Source organism: Haplochromis burtoni, unplaced genomic scaffold (assembly GCF_018398535.1).
Source record: "Haplochromis burtoni strain Fernald_Lab_line unplaced genomic scaffold, NCSU_Asbu1 Contig_41, whole genome shotgun sequence".
NCBI lineage: Eukaryota > Metazoa > Chordata > Actinopteri > Cichliformes > Cichlidae > Haplochromis > Haplochromis burtoni.
The window spans coordinates 790,307-815,382 of record NW_024582402.1 but is presented as its reverse complement, the minus strand read 5'-3'; the positions used below and the strand labels follow the sequence as shown (position 1 = coordinate 815,382).

General features: G+C 40.3%; 2 protein-coding genes across 3 annotated transcripts in view; one reads left to right on the top strand and one right to left on the bottom strand.

Moving 5' to 3' along the window:
* nmnat3 (nicotinamide nucleotide adenylyltransferase 3) lies at positions 1 to 10,680 on the bottom strand. Of its 2 annotated transcripts, XM_005920602.2 has the most exons (5): positions 10,569 to 10,680; positions 7,410 to 7,555; positions 5,029 to 5,212; positions 3,015 to 3,076; positions 1 to 760 (listed from the first exon to the last, which is right to left on the bottom strand). In XM_005920602.2, exons 2-5 carry the CDS (start codon positions 7,519 to 7,521, stop codon positions 345 to 347), a joined length of 774 nt encoding a protein of 257 aa, XP_005920664.1. In that variant the 5' UTR covers positions 7,522 to 7,555; positions 10,569 to 10,680; the 3' UTR covers positions 1 to 344. The 2 variants fall into 2 exon arrangements, with proteins under 2 accessions (XP_005920664.1, XP_005920665.1); XM_005920603.2 differs by lacking the exon at positions 3,015 to 3,076.
* A 2,075-nt stretch (positions 10,681 to 12,755) lies between these two features.
* Positions 12,756 to 25,076, top strand: part of clstn2a (calsyntenin 2a) — a 157,551-nt gene continuing 145,230 nt past the window's right edge. The window contains exon 1 of the mRNA XM_042219990.1: positions 12,756 to 12,964. Within this exon, the coding sequence (XP_042075924.1) occupies positions 12,892 to 12,964 (73 nt within the window). The 5' untranslated portion in view covers positions 12,756 to 12,891. The remainder of the gene's footprint in view (positions 12,965 to 25,076) is intronic.

The following is a 25,076-nucleotide window of genomic DNA, read 5'->3' as shown; positions in this document are numbered from 1 at the left end:
TTGTCGCGTGTGTGTTTGTGGGACTTGGGCCGACGAAAGCATAGAAAAATAAAATAGTCATGAGGGAATACAAAAAATATTTATTTGAATTAATAGAACTGCCATCAAGTCCAATGAGTAAAAACACTGAATGGTGAAAAATCTCTAGGAAAAAATGTAGGATGAAGATGTGGCTCAGTATTTGCATCACTTCTGAAAACACCATGTCTGTGTTTGGATGCTTCTTACTAAAAAAAAGAAAAAAAGTTAAAGTGATGCCTGGAAAACACACTTAGGCCAACAGAGCTTCCATTCCCTGAAGACAAGCACTCATCTGTGAGTGAATTCACCCTTCGAGGGCTCCATCAGTCGTCTAGACTCTTTACCGGCTCTTGTGCCTGCTTAACGAGCGGCCTCAGCACCGCGCTCTTATTTCTCATCTCGCTGTCTTCTGTGTAAAGGTTGTGCCGGTGAATATATTCTATCACAGAGTCTGGAAGCAAGTACTTCACACTCAGACCCCGTCTCAGTGCCCGGCGGACCTCCGTGGCGCTCGTCTCGTTCTTCACCCACTCCCTCACGTGGAAAATGTTGTGCCTGCGGTAGGACAGCAGGTCCGACTCGTGCACGGCCCGCTCGGGCTGCAGCTCCCCTCGACTGACGCAGACGAGGCCAAAATGCCCGACCAGCTCCTCGACGTGGTCGTCCCGCCACAAGCCGGGGATCTTGAAGGTGTCTAGGAAATCTGCCCCACACAGAAGCTTCAGCTGGGGAGACAGATCTAAGTGTGGTGGCAGAATAAAACAGAGAAGATGACTATTTACACACTTTCTAACCAGTTTTTAATGATAAAACAAAAACAACGATAAAACACGGTGTGACAAACATAACAAACTTAGTTTATTTTCCCTCCAGAGATGGCTTAAAATATGCAAGGGTCTATTTCAACCCCTCCAAATTCATTGTTTTTATATCCATCTACACAATTTTAATCATCTTCCAGCACTATTGGTAATATGTTGTCCTGCAGCTGGATATGCCAGTCCTCTTTCTGAGCAATCACAACAGCAAAGAGTGACACAATCCTCATGTGCTCCTCTTTTTGAATACAGGGACAGAGTTCAGTGGGTTCCTGCCAACTGCCTAGTCCACAACCAAGCTTAAAAAAAAGAAAAAAAAGTACTTTACTGAACTTCCTCCTCGAAGAGTCCACACACTAATAGGAAGAAAAATGTAAAAATTGAAGGCACCAGTGATGTGAATATCAAAGAAAAAGAAAGTGAACATTTTGCGCCTGGACAGGGCAAATAAAATGCACAACATGACTAAAACGGACTTGTTCCACAAATTACACAACTTAGATATTCATATCGCTCGAGGCTTAAGAAAATTATAACAAGACTAATTATTCTAGGAATTCAGCTTTCACATTAAAAACTTAGAAGGTTTGCATAACCCTGATAAACTGCAATAAAAAGGAGACTGAAGCAGCAGGCTTTTTTTCTATTAGATATCACGAGTTTCTGTGTTCATTTTTATTTTTTGTTTCTCACAAAATGTGTCATCTTTATATAATGTGATGTGCAAAAGCAGTAAACCCCAGAAGGCATCCCTGTAAATGCACCGTTATAAATCAAAGTTAATCCATGAAAATGGGCTAAGAATTCTAATTGGCTAGCTTTCATTTATAAGATCTATCTATCTATCCATCCATCCATCTCCATTTCTAGTAGAAAAGTCAGCACACTAACAGACTGACAATAAAAAATTCAACATCTTCATGTTTAACAGAAGAACACAAAGCCCAGCTGATGCAGAGGGCTGACATGAATGTTTCACTCTTCAAAAATACTACTTTGAGCTGACGGTGGAAGAGTCTACGAATCATTAATACTACAGCAACACTAGTGAAAACAGTAGTGGGAGAATGCAGCATGGCCAGATTTATTGCAGTTAGGTGCAATGAACTTGTGATCTTGGTTGCCCCGAAGACGAGGACCAGGTCTGCAACTACTCACAGTCTACTGCCATCTTTCAAAGCAACTTTGGTCCGTCAAGACGGCAATAAAACAGCAATAAGACTGCTATCCATTTGTAACTGGATGGGCCCAAGTTCATAATTAGATGCAATCTATTTTGACAATTTGGCAGTTAACTGTGATAAATCGCCAAAAATCACCAATCTGCATACACAAAAAATCCAATTAAACACAAATTCATTTAGAAAAGTCTTGAATGAAGGAGCAATAGTAGCTTTCTCACATGCAAGGACTTAATCGATCTGAACCCCACCCCAGTTGCTGCCCGATGACAATTTAACTGCAAAATGACATAAGCGCTCAGCAAGCTTTTATATAGGAAAATAACCACAATACAACCATCAAGTCGAGTCCCCTATTGCGAAGAGTGTTGCAGACAAGTCGTACTCATTGATATAGACTAAATTACGTGGTAATATATGCAAATGCTTCACAGTCTGTCTGAGAGTGACAACACTTAGTCCAAATGGGACCTCACTGTCTGGAGAACAGGCTGCCTCCCACCAGGTGACCCATGCAAATGTATTGGAACTGAAAGTAGTCTACCAGAGGTTGAAGAGGTTGCATGCTCAACCTACGGGGAACACGTTATGTTGGTTTTATGGTCCCACAAATGTGTTAGTCCACACACAAGATTCCAGTCGGAAAGAGGAAAGAGGGGGGAAGAGATCTGAGATGCGCTCCTGTGCAGTCCTCCAAGATCTCGACTGTGCACCTGCTCTTCTCTGCAGCTGGTTGACTGACCAACAACAGCACAAACAAGAGTCGTACCACATACTTGACTTGGGCAGCCATGCTGGCCCATAAAAACAGCTTTTTCTCATGCTATTTTCACTGTAGAGTGAGGAGCCGTAAAGGGACAAGATTTCATTTTCTGCGGCTGTCTTTAAAATATGCATGTTTTGTGATAATAAAAACATCATATAAATACCTCTAAAAATCCTGATAACACTCTGTAGTCAAGAGTTTCTAAGCTGAACAAAAAGAGACTCTTACTCGAGTTGTTGTGCATTCCCACGCTCCGCTCATACTCCTTCAGAATACGCCCGTAATGATACCTGACAACCAAAGGAAAAAAAGAAAAGAAAAGATACTGATACTTTGTTTTTTAAACAGTTATGTGGTAATACATGCAGTTTTCTTTCATTTGTGTTTGTAAATCCAACCATTTCCTCTTTGTCCTCAGTTTTTCTGTCGTTTTAATCATGTGCAGTGCATCATTCCTGCTTTGTGCAGTAACTTACTATTCATGCATGTGCTGAGGTAATCCACTGTTCAGTCTAAACATGTCAATAAAGCTTTACTGAAGTGATTAGAAAAAGGAAAAATAGCCACGACTTATAGAAAAGCCTTTAAAAGAGATGAAAACCTTCACTGTTTTCAAAGCTTCTTAAAGTTGTTCTGTATGTAAAAGTGTGTGCATGTGTGTGTGCGTTGAATAATGTGTGACGTGGCCTGCTCACAGACTCATAACAACAGTCCACTTCATGGCTTGATCAGCAAACATGGCTTACAGCAAGAATGAGACACAACTGTGTGTGTGCGTATAAGTGTCAGGTGTGGTCAGAAGTTACTATCCACTCATTGTGGGCATGAATTTCATGGTAATTTGGAGCTTTTAATAATTCCTCTGAACTGTTCTTTTACCAGGGTGGAACGATTGTACACCATACTTCTTTAATGACTTAAAAAACACAAGAACTGGGTCCACAACTCTGAATTTTCTCTAGTCTACAAAAAGTCAAAATTATACACACAGGCTCAAATATATACATACATTTAATAAAGGCTTTGCAGTGTCTATTAACTTGACAAGGGCTATTAACTTCTCATTGGTCATCACGATTGACTAAAACTGGTTTCTAGTTAAAAAACATAATGGGATTTATTGATTAACTAATTAATTTACTAATTTGATTAACCAATACTCAGAACAATTGGAAATTCCAATGAATTCAGTGAAGATTGATGAAAGAGATTTGTAGATTTACACAAGTTGAGAAGGTCTCTAGGAGTCATTTCTACATAAATGTAGATTCAAGGGCATCAGTTCAAACAACTGTACCCAAGTACAAGTTATTTAGGTGGAACAGCACTTTGCCAACGTCTGGGAAAAGATCTGGACTGTCACCATCAGATAAGATGAAACTGGTTTGGATGACCAGCCTCAATCCTGGTCAAGAAGTTGCTCACACCTACGGTCGGCTAACGCCACCCCCCCCTCCCCCATCCTAAATTGGATAAGCAGAAAAGAACAGATGGATGGATGGATGGATGGTTCTCTTGGGTCAAATAAATATGAAAATTCTGTCCAGCTAACTTATGTGTTAGTGAGCGAGCAAATACTCAGTGGGGCCTCTTTCCTATCCTTTCGCTCAGTGCAGCACCTCTCTTCAAACATATTCATCGCTCAGGCAGCCTTTTGCCACTAAACCGTTCCCAGTTGGCCAATGAATTTAACAGCCCGTGGTCCTAATTTCACCCCATGAAAAAAACCAGACCTGATATGGATCCAGTCTAGTCTAGCAGCCCCCAAGAGACTAAAACCATAAATTAGGCAGGAAACCTGGTGGCACTCTTACATAAACAGCACAAGCTTGCATGATAAAGGGCTCACAGAGGGGCAGCAAAGGACAGTGGATCCCTGCGAACTCTGCTGGTAAGACTAGGATGATCTGATCTTCTTGCACATTAAAAAAAAAAAAAAAATCATACATATGACATGATATGAGACTCTCTAGCTATAGAATGCAGTTATTATGACAGGAGATATATTATTTGACTGGAAATACACAACACAATGTTTCAACCAGTTCAATGTTTCTGATTAACCATCGAATTGCCAGGGACTTACTGACTGTGCATGTAATTGTCTGTGAGGTGTGTTCATAAAGGGTGACAGGAAAGAGAAAGAAAAACTGTTTCAACCATTCACTTTCTTGCACAATATCGCAAGATTTTTTTTATTTTTATTTTAAAACTAATCTCCAGCAGTAAAGATGGTTTATACCTCATAGTGACCACTGTCTCCGTCCAGTCTGGCTGCTGGCTCTCCCATTCATCAACTGTGACCCAGTTGGAGCTCTGAAGCGCCAGCTCTGCCATAGCAACACGATGCTTAGCCAGTACTAGGCCTTGCTTTCCATAGCTGTCACTCACTGGGGACACAATGCCACCCACCACTTGGTACTGGCCTGAGGGGAGAGAAGATTAACAGAGTTTAACTGGGTCACGACAGCGAAAAAGAAATGCAGCTGTCATGTATAACAGAGATAGTGACGTTGATACAATTAATGGTTCATCAGATCTCACATTTGAGGACAAATAAGACAATTAATCTCTTTATAACGGAGTGAGAAAGGTGGGTGATCGTGACAAGGTGTCTCAAATCATACTATGTCATCAATTTTAGAAAAAGGTGTGTTTATTTAGCTGACAAAGTTGGAAACAATCAGACACAGGAGGAAAAACATCTACTGTGATTTCTGAATGTCAACCTCAAGCTAGTCAGCTGATGCCTTATAGGTAAGGGGGTCGAAGGGAAAACTGTAAGAGCATTAATGTTCCTGCATGTTGAAATGCTGCACTGTGTTCAGAGCATCTTTACGATGTAAATGTCCTGAATTTATATAAGGACGCTGTGTCTCTGAAGCTGGGATTGTGTGGCAGAGCAGATCAGAACATAAAGCTTAGGGTGACTAAGCGTTTTCCACACAAGAGCCTCCAAATCACGGAGACGGCCATATATTAGCATTGTTTGTATGATTGTATGGGATTCTTCGTACTGGGGTCTTAAAAGATGCAGCAATTGATTTTTTTTTTCGGCCACTAGGGGGCAAAAGACCTCCACTGCCTGCTGAAAAAAAAAAAGAGCCTAATTTCGCTTGCGGCAGACACAGAGCACATTAGCATTCGTTTGGAGTTGTGTTTATGGCAACTTGACATAGGTATTCAGCTCTCTCTTCTCCAGCTAGTCTTAAAGTTTGCATGTCTGCTCTTTAGCGCTAGAAAGGTCGTAGGGAGTTTTATCAGGGATTGGTTGCCACGGCGGCAAGGAACAAGACAAATGACAGGGCGACACTCAATCAAACAGTAGATTTAAAGGCCACAAGTGATAAACAATGAGCTAGTTTAAAGAGCTCTGAAAAGTGGCATAGTTGGGTTGTAATACATCACATATATATAGTACCGTGCAAAAGTCTTGAGCCACCCCTCATTCCTTTATATTTTGCTAGGAAATTGTTTCAGGGATTTATTGAAATACATAGATTATACATGGAAATGCAGCATACGAGGCACAAACAGTTGGTACAAGTCTGATGAGCTTCAGAGTCAATGTTTCGTATGAACACTTTTATTCTTCAACACAGCCTGAACTCTCTTAGGCAGGTTTCTTTGTCATTTCTTTAAGGAGTCTTCAGGAATAGATCTCCTGGTTTCCTGAAGAACTATAAGCTATTCTTTGGATTCTGACTGACTTTTGCTCTGTTTTCTGTCAAGATGATCTCACACTGCTTCAGTAACGTTGAGGTCCGGGCTCTGGGGAGGCCAATCCATGACTGATAGTGTTCCAACGTGTTTCTCTATGCAGGTATACTTTTACTGATTTGCCAGTGATTTTTGGGAAAAAGAAACGAAGCGGTCGCCAATTAGACGCCATCCAGATGTTTATAATTCCATCAATTTTTACTTTTTGACAGTCACCCTTCTGCTGAGACCATTTCTGATGGGGCTTCATCATGAACAGTAGATGGATCAACTGAAGGGTCAGGGCATCTCTCAGGTCCTGCTATACTTATTCCTTAAGGACACGATTTTCAGATACTGTTCATCTGCTGTAGTTTTTAGGCCTAACGTGTGGGTCTGGGCTCCACTTGTCCAGTTTCCTCATATTTCCTCATATTTCTTAAGGACACCATACACACCATATGCCAACTTTACAGCTACTTGCTCTTTTGGGAACCACCTTGTTGCAAACATAGTATTTTAGGTCTGTCTAACAGTTACATTTGGCATTTTTTGTAGAATCAGTTAAGAAAATGAAAACAAATGATCTGTTTTGCAACAGGCTATTAACAACGTACCTAAAGGCACGTGAGTGGGTGGCTCTTGGGTGAAGAGGTTTAACAATCAAAAAACATTCCTCTGAAATTGGGCAGGTACAGGGACTGGACTGAGTGAGTGAAAAAGCAGTCAGTGTCCAAAGAAAAACTTTGAAAGTCCTTCAGAGAGGCTGGATAACTATTACTCATTGCTTGATTAGTTGTAACTACAAAGTCTATTAATCAGTGGGCTTTATGGAGGAGATCTTACAGAGGCTGGTTTTCTTTAAAGTCAAACGATACAGCGATACACAAATGATACGGGGACGTAGTGTTGTCTGTATCTGACCTGTGCTGTGCATGTGGTCTCTGGCCAGCTCGAACAGCCTCATGTGCTGGTTGGTGATTGGATTAAACGAGCCGCAGGCTAACAAGACTAGTGGAACACGGCGGGCGGCCATCTTGGTTTAACCTCTCACACCGCAGTCAAAGAACCTTAGAGGAAAGTGAAACAGAGTATTAGCCAGAGTCACGTGATGGGACAGAAGACGACGAGACTCAAGGAAGACAGCAATGAGAAACAGTCCTCCTCTGGAAACCTCTGCATGTAATATAAAAAGAGATTAACACCACACACACAGATGAGCACAGTCTAACCCCAGAGAAGAAAAAAATAAACTCAGGTTCCGATCTTCTAACAATTTGTCATCGGGACACCAAATCCACTTCCAGAAACACCGAAAAGAATAAAGGATGCTGTGTTTTTCTGAGGCTGAGCACCGGACGAAGTAAACGGCTACAGTGCAGTTTTGTTTTACTGTCCGTGTTTGTGTGTGTAAAGAGCCCAAAGGGAAATTAACACCAGCCACTGCTCAGCCAACTCACCACTCACTCTGCCAGGAATCCAGCCAACATTTATTTCACTTTAAATTAACTTTCTTGACCAAAGTTCAGTGAGTAGTTTATCTCAACATTTAGATCTAAAATGTTATTAGTTTGGGATTTCATTCTAATAGGCATCTGTGTGAAATTGCTCATAATTAGGAAATTAATTCTTAAGTAAAGGTCAAAAAATGGTTTTATGAGGTCATACTGAACTCAACCTTTGACAATGAAAAGAGTAATGACTCTATCCTTGATTGAGTGTTTGAAGCGCTTACATGAGTAGGATGAATGTACAAAGACAACAAAATGCCTCTGGCCACAGTTGTTGGCAGCATAGAAGCAAATAGCAATCCTTCTGGATTTTGGGCTTGCCTGATACCACAAAGGTATGCACCACTCTACTATCTGTGCCTACACAAAAACGCACCGTCAGTGATAACACTAAAATCCGTTTTTTGTTTTTTTTGCTTACCCAATTCAGGGTTGGGTTGGAGCCTCGACAGGCTGCCAGTTTGTTTCAGGGATACGCTCACATTCACATCTACACCTAATTTAGAATCACAGATTTCCTGAGCCCAGAGATTTCAAACATAAGGCCCGGTGGCCAAAGCCTCCAGCAGCTGTTCACAGGACGGCTTGAAGATGTGAAGCAGAGTGTGGATTTTTTACTTTTAGTAAGCAAGTCAGTAGAATGTATTATCTGTATCATCTTTTGAGACAAAGACCAAAGATCAAAAAAATACATAAAAATAAAAAAGCAAGTCTAAAAAGATGAGTTTTTAGTAGTTTCTTGAAGGCGATCACTGAGTCCATAGATCAGGTCAGAGGGAAAGATTTCCATTGTCTAGGGGGCCACTGTAGCAAAATCTCCATGTCATTTAGTTTTCAGCCTTGTATGATGCACAACAAGTAGGCCCTAATCACATGACCTCAGGGACCCACTGGGGATGAATGGGTGTAAATGTTTACTGATGTGAGCTGGTGCTTGTCCAGGAAAAGCTCTAAAAGTCAGAACCAGAATCTTAAAATATACTCTGAATTTAATGGGGTACAGTACAGCTGTTCAGCAAAAGTGTGACTTGAGTATAAGTGAACAATGAATTACAGTAATCCAAATAAATCCATGAATAACAATCTCCAGTTCAGTGCAAACCAGAAAAGGCCAAACAGCAGCAGAGTCTCGATGAATCCTCCTGAGGTAGTACAGTCTCAGGCGCTGCGTATCCAAGCAGGGACATAAAAGAAAAATTCCTCTCCATGGAAACTCGCTAAACACAGGTAACCAGAAATGCTCAACGTCACTTATCAGCCAGTCCCTCACTTCCAAGAAAAGTCTTAGCTTCATCTGCTCTTCTCACTCTCCTCTTCTGTGGTCTGTGTGTACCCAGGAGGGCACCAATGAGGACGCCAAATGAGGCAGTAGGGGATACAAAATGCAAACACAGGAGGTTGAGGCACATCCTGTGTTTTATTTTTCCACTATCTACTATACAAATGCCTGTTTTTAAAACAGTGTGTCGATGGTTTAAAAAGCGAAATTTTTTTCTGTAAAATAATATAAACATTATATTTTATAACTACAGTACAGCCTGTGCAATGAGCTCCGTAATCACTCATCTGCCTGCTTTCCTAGGTGCTCGGCTGCTCTTCTATTCTTTACATCACTTCCACACGACCTACCTCATACCCATCCTCACCTCACCCAAGTCACTCAGACTTACTCAGACACTCAGCCAAGCCTTCATCCTCATCTTCACCACAACCAGCATCTACACATCCGGTGTGTCCTATCCTAAATCGTGTCCTGCTAGGATTACTTTCTGCCATGCTGGGTCACCTGATTCTAATTGCAAATTAATGGCGAAACAAAATTATTTCTCTATTTCACTAAATCATGTTCAATTCTTCTAAATGTTCTCTCCTTACTGCGCTTATATTAAGACAGGGATTGTTTAGCTTGTTTAGATACGTTTAGTTAAACGTGCACCATATAAATTGATGTATTTAACTAGTAATTGTAATTTTGCGTATGAACAACAACAACAACCATGAAAACAAAGAAAAAGAAGCTTTTGAAACACAACTTCCTCTTTGCAGAAAGCTTTTAGTTTAGATGTGGACACTTACTACACCCTGCCTCACTGACAGAGTAATCAGACTCTTCTAGGTCATCTGGCAAATTCATTTTCACAGTTAGTACACTTGCACGCATTTCTACAATATCAACTTTAAATAAAGCTATGCAAGCAGGATCTCACACGCTCACTCCAACCCTAAAATGTGTTTTTCTGTGAATACTCTACAATTCACATCTACTGGCAAGGCAAAATACGCCCTTTTTTAAATCTAAGTTTCTAATGATGTTTTTAAGGCAGAATAACGTAGGTGTCATAGATTGTAACATAATGAAGATAATGAAGTAAGTTAAAACGCCATCAACATTTGAGGAAGCTGTGACAGTCCACCTTGACATTGAGCAGGCAGCTAACAGTCGCTAGCTTAGCGGACTAATAAACCAGGCGTAACGCGATTAATCAGTTAAAACAGAATAACAGCACAGTCAAGCAGGCGTGATACAATCCACACAGTGATTAAAGGCAGTAGCGATAGTTCGTTTCATTACCTTCTTTTCACATTGTTGACATTTGGCGAGTGTGTCACACTGATACCACTCCCCCCTTCCCGTGTTTGGAGAGGCGCTTGTTTGAAGGTTCCGCAGATAAAACCTGGCTGAAGTGCGACCCCTGGTGGATGAAGGTTACAGCGACGGAGCTCTCCGTGGTACTGAAGTACGTGCAAGTTGTTAACAAGTCTTTGTAATTAAACGTAATAACGGTGCCTTTTCATTTATTAGATGCACATTAAAGAGCAGTGTTACATTTTTTGCGCTCAGTGCTGCTGCATCTGTGGGCAATGACGGCATCTTCCCAGAATACCTTACAATTAGAAGCTGACCTTTACAGCAGTGCAGCATCAAACACCTATGAGCTCCAGGTAACCTTTCATTCTATTGTTGTAAACTGCTTGTCAGATGAAAGGGGAGAGCACTGTACAACACTAACTGACTGTCTGTAGAGCAACCTGCAACTGATTACAAAAATGGCCACAAATCCCTTTTCCAATAACTCTGCTTTGCAGCAGAGGTACGAGAATAACTTTAAAAGAATGTAAGCTTTCAAAGAAGTGACATGGCATTTAGCGAGCCATTGTTATATATCACTATAAAAATAGAGCAAGCCCTTTGCTGTGGGGACAACTGCACCAGTTTCATATAGGGAGCAGTGTGTGTCAGTTAAAACCAACAATGGAGGCTTTCAGATGTGTTCGTGTTCACACAAATGGATGGAAGTTATCACTGATCTTATATTTATTGCTGTTTGAGGTAAAAATTAAGTTATCGCAGTGAGAATCCAGTCCCCTAATGAATGAAACTGTTTTCTTTCAGTTACATGAATAATCTAGCAGTGATAAACTGTTGATAAACTATTGAACAGTTTATCACTGCTAGATTATGCCATGACTGCTCATAAACAGGAAAAAGGGAAATTAATCCAACCTACTTTGTGTGAAACATTAAGATTAAAATGAGTATTTGTCAATAACACAAGAAGCAGTCTTTTAGTGATGCCACAGTGATTTTCTCCCTTTCCCTATACTAAATAATTGCTGACCTGATGGCTTCACTGCAATTAGAAAGACAGCCTGCGCACCATCTTTCCCCTTGTCACTGCTCTGCTGTGACTTAGCTCCCATTAGCCATGGAAACAGCCAGTCAGGAGCATGTGTGTGTAAGTAATTGCATGTGCATGTAAATGTGGCCCTTCTTCGACTTGTATGCGTGTGTTTTCTGTCTTTGTTATCCTCTTTACTCTCCTGAGGTCTGCCTTCTCTCTCTTGCTCCCTCTAATCCCCAGAACACACACCCACACCCAGCAGAAGAGGAAGCAGGAATATATGTGTGTGTGTGTGTGTGTGTAGGGGGGGGGCAATTGAAGAACATGTGGTCCTCGCAGAAAACCAGTGATTCTGCTAAGGGGTGGAAAGTGAAAGACTCAAATCTGTGAGGGGGAGTATAGCTGTGCCCTTCAGAGGCTCTTGTTAGGAGGATACAGCTGGAAAAACATCTCACTGTGGCAGCTGCTTCATTCGATTATAGCTCTAAGAGAATGCACTTTACTTCTTAATTAACATACATTTCCCAGATGTAGCATATCTAAGATAACTGAGATGATTAAGGGAGGGTAACTGCTAATGACCTCACTCAAAGATGCTCGTGGTTGCTCACTAATCTAAACACTTAAATGGTCAGCAGCAAGGTGTGGCAACTGACACTCCAGTGAGCCTGGAAACATGATGTTACATTTACATTGCATTAGTCACTGGCAGATTGCTCCAGGGGTTTCATTATCAATCCTCACCCCGTCTTGACACTAAAATACTAACACATTGACACTCTTCTCAGACAGATCCTCCCTGCATCCCTCCCTTCACATCTCCTGCTCCTTCTCTCTGAGAAACATTTTGTTTTGTCAAGTTTGTCAAATAAAAGCCAAACTGGGTTTTTTTTTCAACATAAAAGCGTGCAATTTTTCAAAATTTTCGCAAATCTATTTTTAGATCCGTGCAATAAAGGAAATGTTGTCTAAAAAAGATTTTCTACTCCATGTAATTACAATGCTGTTGTAGTATTTGAAATGCTTCAACCTTTACAGTCGGTTGCTTTATTTTATTTTGAAAAGAAACTCCCGGAAGTGTTGGTGCGTTGACGCTATTTAAACGCCAGCCTCTCTCTCCCTCTTTGCTTACATTAACACTGACTGTCTCTCGACCTGCCGACTATCTGTCGCGCGGCCGGCCAGCTGAGAACATCCACGCGCTCGGGAGGTGAGCGAGGATATTTGGAAGAGGACAGGACGCAGAGACATCTCCTTCACGGCTCGACAAACATGCACACACTCGGGGTCCCATTTCTGCTGTTTTGGCTTATCTGGGGCCACTCCTGCGCGCTCGGTGGAAAAGGTAGGAACAAAAAGGAAAAAAAAAAATTAGAAAGCGTGAAAAAAAAACTTGGTTTCGAAAATCTTTGCCCTCTTTTTTGCGTTTGAGTTGCACAAGTTTGCAATGCGAGCGACAGCCGTCCGTCGAAGAACTTCGCAGTCAGGTTAAGCTGTCTTGAAGTTAAGCTGCATTTAAATGATTTTTTTCTTATGAATTATTGGCCAGTGGTTAGCTGAGGTTTCCTGTCTTGGCTGTCAGTTACTGTGGCAGGTGTTCAGTTAATTGGAAGTTTCCAGCGTTGAGTAATTTAAAAGAGAAATGTGTTTACATGAAACCACAACGTTAGCATCAGGGGGTCACTTATGATAATTTTAATTTATGGCTAATGAATTTGCCTAATCGTTTGCTTTTATAACTCTTCAAATGTGTGTTTTTGTACAAACAAAGCCTTAACATTCATTCAATTTTTCATTCTAAAAGAACATTTAATCTAAAAAATGTTTATTATTGTGTTGTATCAGACATGACTTCAGTTACATTTTACAGGTGTGTGCATGCTGTTGAACTGGTCTTCACATAACCTCCTCTGTTCTCAACAACTGTACTTGGCCTGGATGCCTTTGAAATGCAGGACAAACATGACATTTATGGCAGTTATGTTTTTGGTCATGATTGGTTGGTTGGCCAGTGATCTGAAGATGATTTCTGTTTACAATTATCGATCAGTGCTCAGGGAGGGCAGCCATGGTTGGGATGCTGTATTCCATCACGTCTTCACCCTGTGATACTCACATCTTTCTCCATCTCTCTTTCTCCGGCTCTCTCCCTCTCTCTCTCTCTCTCTCTCTCTCTCTCTCTCTCTCTCTCACACACACACACACACACACACACACACACACACACACACACACACAGTTCTGGCTGTTGTTGCCTATGAAGGGCAGCATTGGTTTACAGTTGTATTAATTGGGTCTCTGGAGTGAGAGTGCTGGGCTGACTGGCTGTCTGCGCTCAACCAAACATTATCATTATTTTTCTTGTTTATAAAAGACCTCCATATGGCCTGGAGCCAGAGGGAACGCTAACTAGGTTTAGATTAAGTTGAGAGAATTGACTGTTTTCTGTAGAGACTTCAAAGACTCATTAAGTTTTCAAAGGTGAGTATAAAATGTGTGAACTCGGCTTTGATTGCTACGTATATAGTAAATCCGTCAGTCAGTGGTGACTATGCAGTGCATGCTTGGGTCGTAGCTCTCTTTTCTTTTTTTCATGCTTTAACACCATAATTTCACAAATGCAGGTGAGGAAAAAAAGTAAAAGGTTTGAAAGGAGTTGTTGTCACACAATCTTGAACCTTTGGGAAGTGAAGTGTCAGCAGTTCATATCACTTTATTGCACACTTCTGCCAACAAATCTTCAATGCAAAGTAGACAATGGAACAGACACTCGTGCGAGCAAGAATCTATAATCAGTAAATTTTATCTTAGGGAATGCCCATACAAATACATTTTAATAGCAACCCGTGTAGCTTTTGCTACATTATTTGGAGAAAAGCTCTTAGTCTTTGAATTCAGGTGTTTTCAGTCCCTTTGCTGCAGGTGTGGAAAATCACATACATCAAATTTCTCATCAAATTGTGAAAGAATGGGTTGTCCTAAAGAGCTCATTAAGTTTGATAAGAGCCCAATGTTAAAACAAGTTAGTTTGTGATATCTCTTCCCTCTAGATATTCCACAAGCAGCTGTTAGTGGTATTATTGCAAAGTTTAGGAACCACAGAAACTCAACAGCAACTCAGCAATGAAATGGCAAACAATGGAAAGTTACAGTGCAAGATCATCAAGTGCTAAGGAGCAGAATCTGTAAAAGTCTCCAACGCTCTGCTGACTCAATAACTACAGAGTTACAAACCTCCTCTGGCATTAATATCAGCACAAAAACTGTGTGCTGAGAGCTTCGCGGCATGGGTTTACATGGCCGAGCAGCTCCTGGAGGGGCAACATGTAGGTGGCCCAGTGTTTTTGTATACATAGTGTAAGTTTATACCTGGTGGAAGTTTTGAAAATGCTTATGACACAACACAAAGAAAACACTCCCGGATTTGGTTTTAGCCTGGATTTGCAGAAACTAAGAGGTTTTGAAAGATGAAGCAAATATCTGTATTTTTTTTTCTTTTTGTCTGGGTATTTTTTCCACATTGCCATGTTTTTTCTGGCAGTGGATAATATTCCCCATACAGCTTTAATATGTCATGATATTTTCTTTCCAAGGACTGAAAATCTGTCCTCTACGTATACTTTCAGTAACAGTTCCAGCTCATCATCTGACTTTGGTCCCAGCAAAGAAACCACGATGTACATAAAAGAACATGCATTTATATTAAAAAAAAAAAAAAAAAAAAAGCTATTCAAGTGTAGAACCAGAAAGTAATATATCATCCTTTGGCTAGCTAATATAGGTATAGCATACCTCAGTTTTATTGTGCACTGCTCTATACCGCTCTTTGGCTGACTCATCTGTATCATTAGACCTTCTAGCAAAATATTCCCATTTTTCTCTTTTAAGAGTCCCACATTCCCACCGGGGCTTGGCATTTTTCTCAGTTCAGTTTCTTGCCTGCTCCAGTCGCTGTTATCATAAGTTATAGCGGCACATGTTTGGTATTAAAATATGAATCTTTGACAATCACAGTAATATTGCCCGACCTCAATGCAGTGCACAGTGACTGAAGGCCAAATATTGTCTACTAAACATTTAATGCAACATCTGAAATGCCTTTAAAAATGGTCTCTAAATGTCAATGCGATGTCCTAACACTTGACAAGGCGTTGTATTGTGAAGTACCGTTTTGAAAAAGAATAGATCAGGGCCTGAGAGTGCTGGTTGGATGTTTGCTTGTTGTTTAAACAGACAAAGAGCGATTTTTCTTTTGCATTCTTGTGCGTCTGTGCAGCTTCTTTGTATTTACAAGCTTTACAAGCTCAGCAGAACACATTATATACATGAAACAAAGGCTTTCAGCTGAATACCTTTACATAAGAAGTCGGGGAGAATAGACCAGAGCAGACGAGCGCCAAGAGAATCTGAAGGGTGCTGGGAGAGAGAGAGAGGGAGAGAACGGCAGGAAGAAATTGAAAACAAGACCAGATTTATGGGTGTCTTTTCAACAGAGCCATCCAGCTGCATTATCCCCGCCAGAACATAAATCGTGAAAGCGATGTGGAACGCAGAAGCATAACTCAGGTTTTCCTCTTCTGTGCAACGACTGGTGAAACAATGACTAGCGGGAAGTGCTCTGCCCATTCTGTCGCTCTTTTCCTCTTTACTGTCATTCATGCCCATTCTATTCCCTCTATTCCCTTTAATTCCCCCTGTTTCTTCCCGGTTGTGTTTTCTCTGCCAGCCTCTCTCTTTCTTCCTTTGACTCTGTATCACTCTTCGCTGTTCTGCTCCGCTGAGCTGATGCGATTCAGAGGGCAAATGTCATAGAGAGAGAGAAGTGTTTCGTCATTCTCCCTCTCACTTCTTTTTTCCATGCTTGAGCAGCCTTCGTTATGATTTCCAGAGGTAGCGCTGCTCCCTCGCTCTTTCTCTCTCTCTTTCATAGCCAGGATTCAATTCCAAAGGTTTATGGGCTCAAGTGAGATGTATAAATGAAGAGGCAGTCTTCTTTCTGTCTTACTTTGCCTTTTCTCATTTGGCGTGTGTCGCATTCTCACTCTATCCCGGCTACCTCTATTACTGGCCACCTCCTCGGTCCCATTTATATTTGCTCTCTTTCCTGTAGCTTGCACAGATTTGACTTCTGCTCTTTTATTTTCCCCTCAACTTTTCACCTCCCTGCTTTGCAATCATGTTTTCTAAATGAGAAGGTACAATATGTTTGCTGTGCGCAGTAACGGTTAGGTATTGACTTAAAAATGTCCTGTGCACCAACGTGTGAAGGAATGCTCGGTCTGACTCCTGCAGAGAGTATATGCAAATGAGGGTAGATATGCAAATAATGTCCTAATTTGGGTGTTAATTACTCAGCACAGCTAATTATAATATGTCTGATGAGGCGTAAGGTGGAGGAGAGGAGGGAAATGGAGGGGCTGCCATTGGATGATGTATGCACGGCGATAACAGTGTGTGTTTGTCCGGGTGTGAGGGGAGAGAAGTGCTGGTGTTTAGCACTGTGTGTATGCCAGTATTACACCAGCTGGTCCAATGGCCCCGGTGGGGCTTTCTGGTCAACACGGCTCAATATGTGGAGGATAAACATTGCATGCAATGCTGACTTCTGAAAGACAACCTCCTGCACTCTTCCCCTGTTATTTCACTAATGAAGTGACACACACATTCACACACCTAGACACTCCTGTACTTTAAAAAGTACAGGAAGCAAACACTATTTTTTTATTTACACACAGTAATTAGCAGCCACTGAACTGGTGCTATAAAGGAGACTCAGAGTGAAAGATGAAAGAGGAACAATAATGTGCAGATGGATTTTCTACTGTAACAATAATCCATTTTTATTTTTCTTTCATTATCCTCTCAGCGTATGTTAGAAATAAGAAATATATGAGGCTTTATGACACATATAATCAACTTGGACCTCACATTTCACAAGATTGGCTTCATTTGTTTGTTGGCCTCAGTAAAGGCACCAGTTTGAGTAATTTGGACTTAATTACATCAAGCACCAAAGGCATTTTCGTTTCTCAAATGTTCAGAAAAATAACAATAAAATCCAAATTTATGTCAAATAAGGTAACACGATCATTTGCTGTGATGTGTCCACATTGATCGTTTTCACTGTTTACTGTTAATCCTCCGTACCCCCAGAAAAACCCAGATGTAAAGATGAAATCAATAACAAATTAAATGTATTTGAAAATACTTGAATTTCCTGGTAAATGATTCCAAACACAGGGGAAGTTCATGCTTAAAAGACTCAAGCTGCTTCTTCAAAAATAGCACAATGTGTGTACCTCAAGTCAGATGGTCATTAATCTTTTGGACATTAGTGCAGTGAACCAGAATGAAAGTTGCGAGCAGCAGTTATGAATCCTGTGACACTTTAGGTTCGTTCTGTTTGTGCTCATGTGTCACGTCTGCGTGGCAGTTTTCTTTGAAACAGTCCTTGCCAGCAGAGTAAGACCGAAGTGATACTTTTATCATCTCGGCTGACTGTGACAGTGATTGTGTTTATATTCCAGCCAGAGTGTAGGATTATAAATCCTTGACTCTTTTTGTTCATAACTAAATAAATGGATGCATTTATAATTTAGCAATTTAATTGCTTAAATGCAATTGTTTCAGTGAGTAATTCTGTTGCTTTGATGGCTTATTTGTTCGTACTTACCTTTCAGGAAACATGGGAAACGTGGCTAAGTATTTGCAGAAAGAGTAAACAAAGTTTGAGTTCAAGTAAGCTGTGTTTTTAGTGCTTAGACAGCCATGCAAAACTACCAATATTGAAATGGCTTGTCCTCAGTTAACATTTAAATAGAGCAATGTTGAACAGCGGCTTACAACTTGAAATGAAATGCCGTGCCTTTGCTGTGTCCCATGAGCCGGTGTCAGTAAAGCGTTATCAATTGTCTCTATGTACACAGGCCTAGCAATCCCTTATTAAACAATAGACTGTGGTCTATTGTGACTCATGATAAAGCCTGAAGTTATGAAGACATGCACCACTGCGTGCTGTTTTAATTATTATTCCAATACAAACTTATTAGCCTGCAGTGTGTTTGCACACCTAATAAAATGTGTTAGCATTGTGGTGTGTGTTCAGTTCCAACCAAATATAATATAAACCCCCTACACACACACATACACGAAGAAACACACACATGCATACCCACTCACGCACACAAAGCTCTTTTCATGTTACCCCGAACTCAACTGAGTCATCTCCTTCATCTCTCTTTCAAGTTGTCTTGTGTGGGTCTCTTGTACAGTCAATCCAAAGCATCGCTATATGCTTTGAAATGGCTTTATGTTTGATTTTTTTATTGCTTCTGATTTCCTCTTGTAGAGACCGTGAAAGATCCTTGTATTTTCCTTTGTGAGTTATGACTGTGGGATACGGGTGAGGTGGGCTCAAAGTGAGACTGCACAGTTCAACATCATAGGTGCTCTGGGAAGCCATGCCAAGGGAAATTCTTTTAGGTTTTCTAATACTTTGTGTACAAGGCAGCTGAATGTGTGATTGAAAAACAAATCACTTTGAAAACAAAGAATACCTTGAGAAAAACCACAACTCTGTGTGTGTGCGAGAGAGAAGGAGAGACAAGAAAGAGCGAGAGAGGGAGTTTGTGGGCTTTTGCTCACACCTTTCGTCGGCATGCACGCACAGATGCATGCACCAGGTGTACCTGGAGCTACGATTGCTACTCAGTAAAAAGGGATCACAGGAGGTGAGGGGAAATGAAAGCATGTCGCTGAAAAGAAAGGTTTAATTTTCATGAGTCATCAGTCACAAGAGCTATCTGTTTCTCTTTATCGGTCTTCCACCATCCCACCTGTCTCTATCTGTATCATTGATTTTGCCACATATTCTCCTACTAGCAGCACATTATGAGTGAGATTTGTATATGTGTGTGTGTGTGTGTGTGTGTGTGTGTGTGTGTGTGTGTGTGTGTGTGTGTGTGTGTGTGTGTGTGTGTCATTACAAATATCCCAACTTCAGATCACTTTCAAATTCCATTTTCTCCTTCCTTTGTAAAGCTGCCAGTCTGGGGCCTCACCTCACTACAGAGAGGTTGTTTTTGCCTCTGTCGCTGCCTTTCTTGTCTCCTCTTTTGTCCTCTTCCATTTCTTCTCCATATCCCCCTTGCTTGCCTTGTCTTCCACTGCCATTATAAATCATTTAGATGGTGTAGTTATAAAATGTAACTGTGTTTTGAGGTGACATTGCTGTGTTCAATTTTGTGTGTTCGTGCATCACTTTTGTACAGTGTGTCTCTTTGTGTGAGTGTGTGTGTGTGTGTGTGTATAATAGATTGTTTATGCAGAATCCCTTTATAGCAACTTGCTATTTACCAAGAGCTCTGCCTGAGATGCAGACAAATTTTGATGTGCTTCTTGAGATTTGGGCTTGGATTTGTAAGGTTTGACCTCACCGTGTAAAGTGCCCTGAAATAGCTTGTGATTTTGCAGCGCTTAGATAAACTCAAATAGACTGCGATGTTAAAGTTGCATGAAACAAAATGAACATTTCTCTTACAGGCACATCAAAAGTAGATTAGTTTTGTTACTTGAGAGTGTATGTTCTCTTGTATAACAACAGAGTTTGCAGTTTTCCCACTTTAATTTTCTCCCATAAAACAATAACCTCTTTGATGAAATATCAAAGGATTTCTTCTTTTCATTGATTAAAGTCTGGTTGGGCAAAATCTTTTTTACTTAGCTGCCTAATAACACACTCAAGTTTCAAAGTTGTATAAAGAAAAATAACCACAGCAGTAAACATCAAGGGCCATTTTTATATTATTGAACAGAGATAGGTGCTCTTTAATGCAATTGCCTTTAAAATTTACACTTCAAAGAGTTGAGGACCCAAACCCGGGTCAAAGAAGACCAAGTAAACGTTCAAACTAGGGATGCACTGATACTGATGCTGGTATCGGGTATTGGGGCCGATACTGTAAAATGTGTGTGTACTCATACTCGTAAAAGTTAACCGATACCATGAACCGATACTAACTTATTTCATTAATCAGAGGGTGGCTTGTCACTTTTGTTGTAGTTTTTTAGATTGGCCACTAGGGGGACAACCCGCGCTAAACAGGCACGGGTTAGACGAGTCAGACTGGCAGCTCCAGATAAAAAAAGAGAAACTGGAGGCTGCTGTAGCTAGGCTAAACAAAATGTCAGCAGTGTGGACTGGAACAGCCAACTTTAACTCAGGTTTTGGAAAAGCGATGAAAAATGTCAAGAGAAAATCCACGGGCAGTTAAAATAACAGAGGCTCTGACTCATTTTATCGCTCTGGACCAGCCAATGCCAGTCGTGGAAAACATAGGATTCTTCTCAGCATACTCGAGCTGCGATATGAAATTCCCAGCCGCCCACACATCAGGGAGATAATGGTGCCAAAACTTTCTAAAGAGGTAAAGACAAGCAGTGTGTGCGCGATGTCAGTCCTTGGTTTAACGGCACAGTGGACTGATGGGGAGTTCGTTCGCCAATGCCAAATACTTTCGTTATTTTGTTTGTTTGTTTACAATATGGACACTCTGCAACAATTTAAAAGTTTATTTTATTCTCAAACCTAATTTGTATTTATTTTCTTCCAAACAGAAGTGTTTATTTATTATTCCGAAAGCTTGAGACAGTGCCAATAGTTCAGTGATATTTTGTTAAATTACAATGTGGAGACTCTGCAATAATTTAACAGAAGTGTTTATTTTTCACTTGAAATTTTTTTGTGGTCATTTTTATTAAGATATTATTTATTATCGGCAGAGAATAAAATAAAACCTGTCTTTCAATTCATTGCATTTGTGTGTGTGTGTGGTAGAACTATCGGTTTTTGTACTCTGTATCGGCAAGTACTCAGATCCAAGTATCGGTATGGTATCGGTTTGAAAAAATTGGTATCGTTGCATCCCTAGTTCAAACCCTTTAATTTAAGGCTTAGAGTACTACACAAATAGGCTGTCCATGAGGTAAACAACAGAGAAATATCAATGTTTTAAAAATGAATTCTGTACAATTATTCATCTAATGTTGAATAATAATGTTTTTATTACTTTGCTCCTCTGTGATTAGCCAAAGTGCCCATGGTTTCTGGGTGTGTGCGTAACTATATCAGCTGCTGCGTCTAGTAGATTTAAAATTGAGATGTTACTGTTTCTGTTTAACTTGATGAAGATGCAGTTTAATTGAACACCATGTGTTTGTTTTAAAGCACAGTTGTCTAATAATGTACAGGTTGGACACACTCACTCTTATGAATGATTAAGTGTGATCAAGCTTTTGACTATATTTATGATAAAAGTGTAACTTGGACAGAAACAAGATTCCTGATTACCTGAAAATGTTGCTTTGATCTTGTTGATTAATGCAACACCAAAAGCCCAGTGTCTGTAAAAAGAAAGTATGTTGAGTTTGTCTGAAAGGTTAGAGGAACAGTCGTGATTCAGCTGAAGCTGTAGTTGTGTTGACACAATAGTTGTATTGTGTTTAAGCAGCAAAGCCTACAAAGCTCAAAGGTAGACCCTTTCTAAATCGTAGCCACATTAATGAAATATTGTGGGAAAGAGCAGCACAGCATTCAGCATTTATATATTTACTAAGGTTAGAGTCATTATGCATATCTTTATCTAACACGTGTGTTGTCTCTGTAATGGAAGAATTCATGGTTAAACTAGTATTGCGTTCTATTTCATTTAACAAGTTAATAAAAGTTAATAAGGCCGACTGGGACTCTTCCGTGTGGAGTTTGCATGTTCTCCCTGCGCCTGTGTGGTTTCTCTACGGGGACTCCGGCTTCTTCCCACAGTCCAAAGACATGCCTGTTAGGTTAATTTGTGTTTCTAAATTGGCTGTCGGTGTGAATGTGAGCGCAAATAGTTGTCTGTGTGTCTGGACAAACCCGGTAAATTAATGTACTAAGACACACCAGCAGGAATGTGCCATCCGGCAGTATTCATTATTGTCACGTAGTGGAGGTAGGTGGACTGCAGCTTACACATCATCTCTTTAGTATGATCATTCCTATTACAGGGAACAGGTGGTGTTTGTTCCATTGTTTATGTTTCTGAGGCATTGCAAAGCCCACTTTGTAATGCAGTGTTTGTGTATTATAGATATATGTACCGGTATGTACTTGCATTATGGTGACTTGGCAAGTTCAAGCAGGCACACAGTGCAAACACAAATACACTTAGAAAATGCGCTAACAGTGAGGAGGTGCAAGTGAACACATAAAAGTTTTACAGGTTGAATCGAAGTAAACAGGGCTGTCTTTTATTGTGTTTACTGTATTTGCTGATCGACTCTGGAAACCCTGGTCACAGGAAACTCTCTGTGTGCCAGAGGACAAAAAGACTCCACAGAGGAGAGTTGGGACTGTGTCTTGTTTTAGGTGCATGCTTTTGCTCCAACCAAATGAACACTTATTGGGGTTTGACAAACAAAAAATGGCACCTGGTGTTGGCACCTGGACACACACACACAAATTAATGATTCTGATTCTGCTAATAGGTTCGAGGCCAGTTATCCACTAATGTTAGTTTTGGTTAATCAGAAGCACAAATATTTGGGTTTTTGACAATTCCTAGTTACTGTTTAACAAGAACATACATAATTACCTAATTTCATCACTCACTTAATAGTATGACGTATCCTCTGTTAATACACATGAAAGATGAAGTGTGGGCATAGGGTTTATTAGGCTGTTCTGATTTGTTCATTCTGCTGTTGGTTCACTTTCAAGCTCTCCTAACATTCAAACAGAAACTCCCTCTCAATGGAATAAGCAGAATTTTGACACTCACCACTGTTGTGTCAGCACAGCAGCATTTCTCATCGAGTTTTAATTTTTACGTACTCTGTTACATTAGCATTTTCTGCTGTCATTTTATTCTTGGTTCACAGCTTTTGCCATTACAACTTTGTTCTCTGTCAGCAAAAAAATCCCATTTTCTCTGCAGAATCAGCATTGTGTTTGCACACTCTGATAACGGTGCTTTATGTGTGTGTGTGTGCTTCCAACTTTTTAAAAGTCATCATTTTGAATCAATTTACAAAATGAAACAATAATTTTATTGTAAGAGGGTCTTATTTGCAGTTCACACATAGTAAGGCCTTTGTGTATGTGCTGTTAATTTGTTTTGATTGAAACGCAGTGAGGTGCTGGTGTGCTGTGTTGACCGAAAGCATGTTCTGTTATAATTTTGTTATTTATAATCTTCCTCCTTTAGAGTTTAGTGCTTTTTGTAATATTGTTAAAGCTACTTAGTGAAGCTTAGGTTGTTGCAACAATTTACTCACGGGCTACTTTGTGAGGTATACCTGTTTAACTGCTTGTTAATGCAGATATTTAGTCAGCTAATCACATGGGAGCAACTCAGTGCAATTAGGCATGTTCATATGTACAAGATGACCTGCTGAAGTTCACACTGACCATCACAATGACGAAGAAAGGTGATTTAAGCGAAATTGAACATGGTACAGTTGTTGGTGCCAGATGGGCTGTCTGAATATTTCAGAAACTGCTGATCTACTGGGATTTTTCCACACAATCATCTCTAGGGTTTACAGAGGATAGACTAAAAAAGAGAAAATATCCTGGGTGAAAATGCTTTGTCAAATGGCCAGATCACACAGGGTGCCATTCAGTCAGCTAAGAAGAGGTAAAGAGTCTTGATTTCTGCTTTGATTTTGATGATAGGGTTAGAGTCTGACAATGAACTAACTGTACTCAAATGGCTACCACAGTCACCACATCTCAACCCAGTAGATGTGGATGTAGATTTGCATCCCATCCTGGATGCACATCTGTCAAATCTACAGCCATGCTATCATGTCAATATAGACCAAAATCTGTGAGGAATATATCCGGCATCTTTTTGAATCTATGCCATGAAGAATTAAGACAGTTCTGTAGGCAAAAGTAGGCCCAACCTTGTACCAAAGTCTACCTTGGTAAAGCATCCAGTCAGTGTATAAGTACTATTTATACTATTTTCCGCTTCCCGCCTCAATTTGTGAAATTTTCTGATAAAATCACAAAGCATATGTTTAGATTTATTTTATGTTTTCATGAAGAAACAAAATAATTCTTTGTTCGTGTTAAAAAAAATATTTTTCTCCAGTCAAACTGAAGAAATGACTGTCTTGCAAAGAAAAAAGCCAGGCAAGAATTCACAATGAAAGTAAAGAATGTCTTCTATAGTGTACCTGACATAATCAACTCACGGGTGAACTGGCAGTAAAATGACAAAGCTTTGTGTGTGGATTTCTCACCCCTACACAGTATCTATAGCACTTTTCCTCTGCAATTATAGTCAGTTTTCTTTGCAAGCAGACAATAATGTCATAGTGTGAAAAATATCTGAGAATAAGGACATTCTTAAAGCCGTTGACCTCTTTAGTGTGCGGGAAACCTGCAGTTAGCTGAGACTGAAGAAGTCACT

Coding starts and splice junctions, on each gene's coding strand:
- nmnat3 (XM_005920602.2), bottom strand. CDS start 7,521: ATGGCCGCCCGCCGTGTTCCACTAGTCTTGTTAGCCTGCGGCTCGTTT. Junction 5,213..7,409: donor AGACCACATGCACAGCACAG/GTCAGATACAGA, acceptor CTCTCCCCTCAG/GCCAGTACCAAGTGGTGGGT. Junction 3,077..5,028: donor GAGACAGTGGTCACTATGAG/GTATAAACCATC, acceptor TTTGGTTGTCAG/GTATCATTACGGGCGTATTC.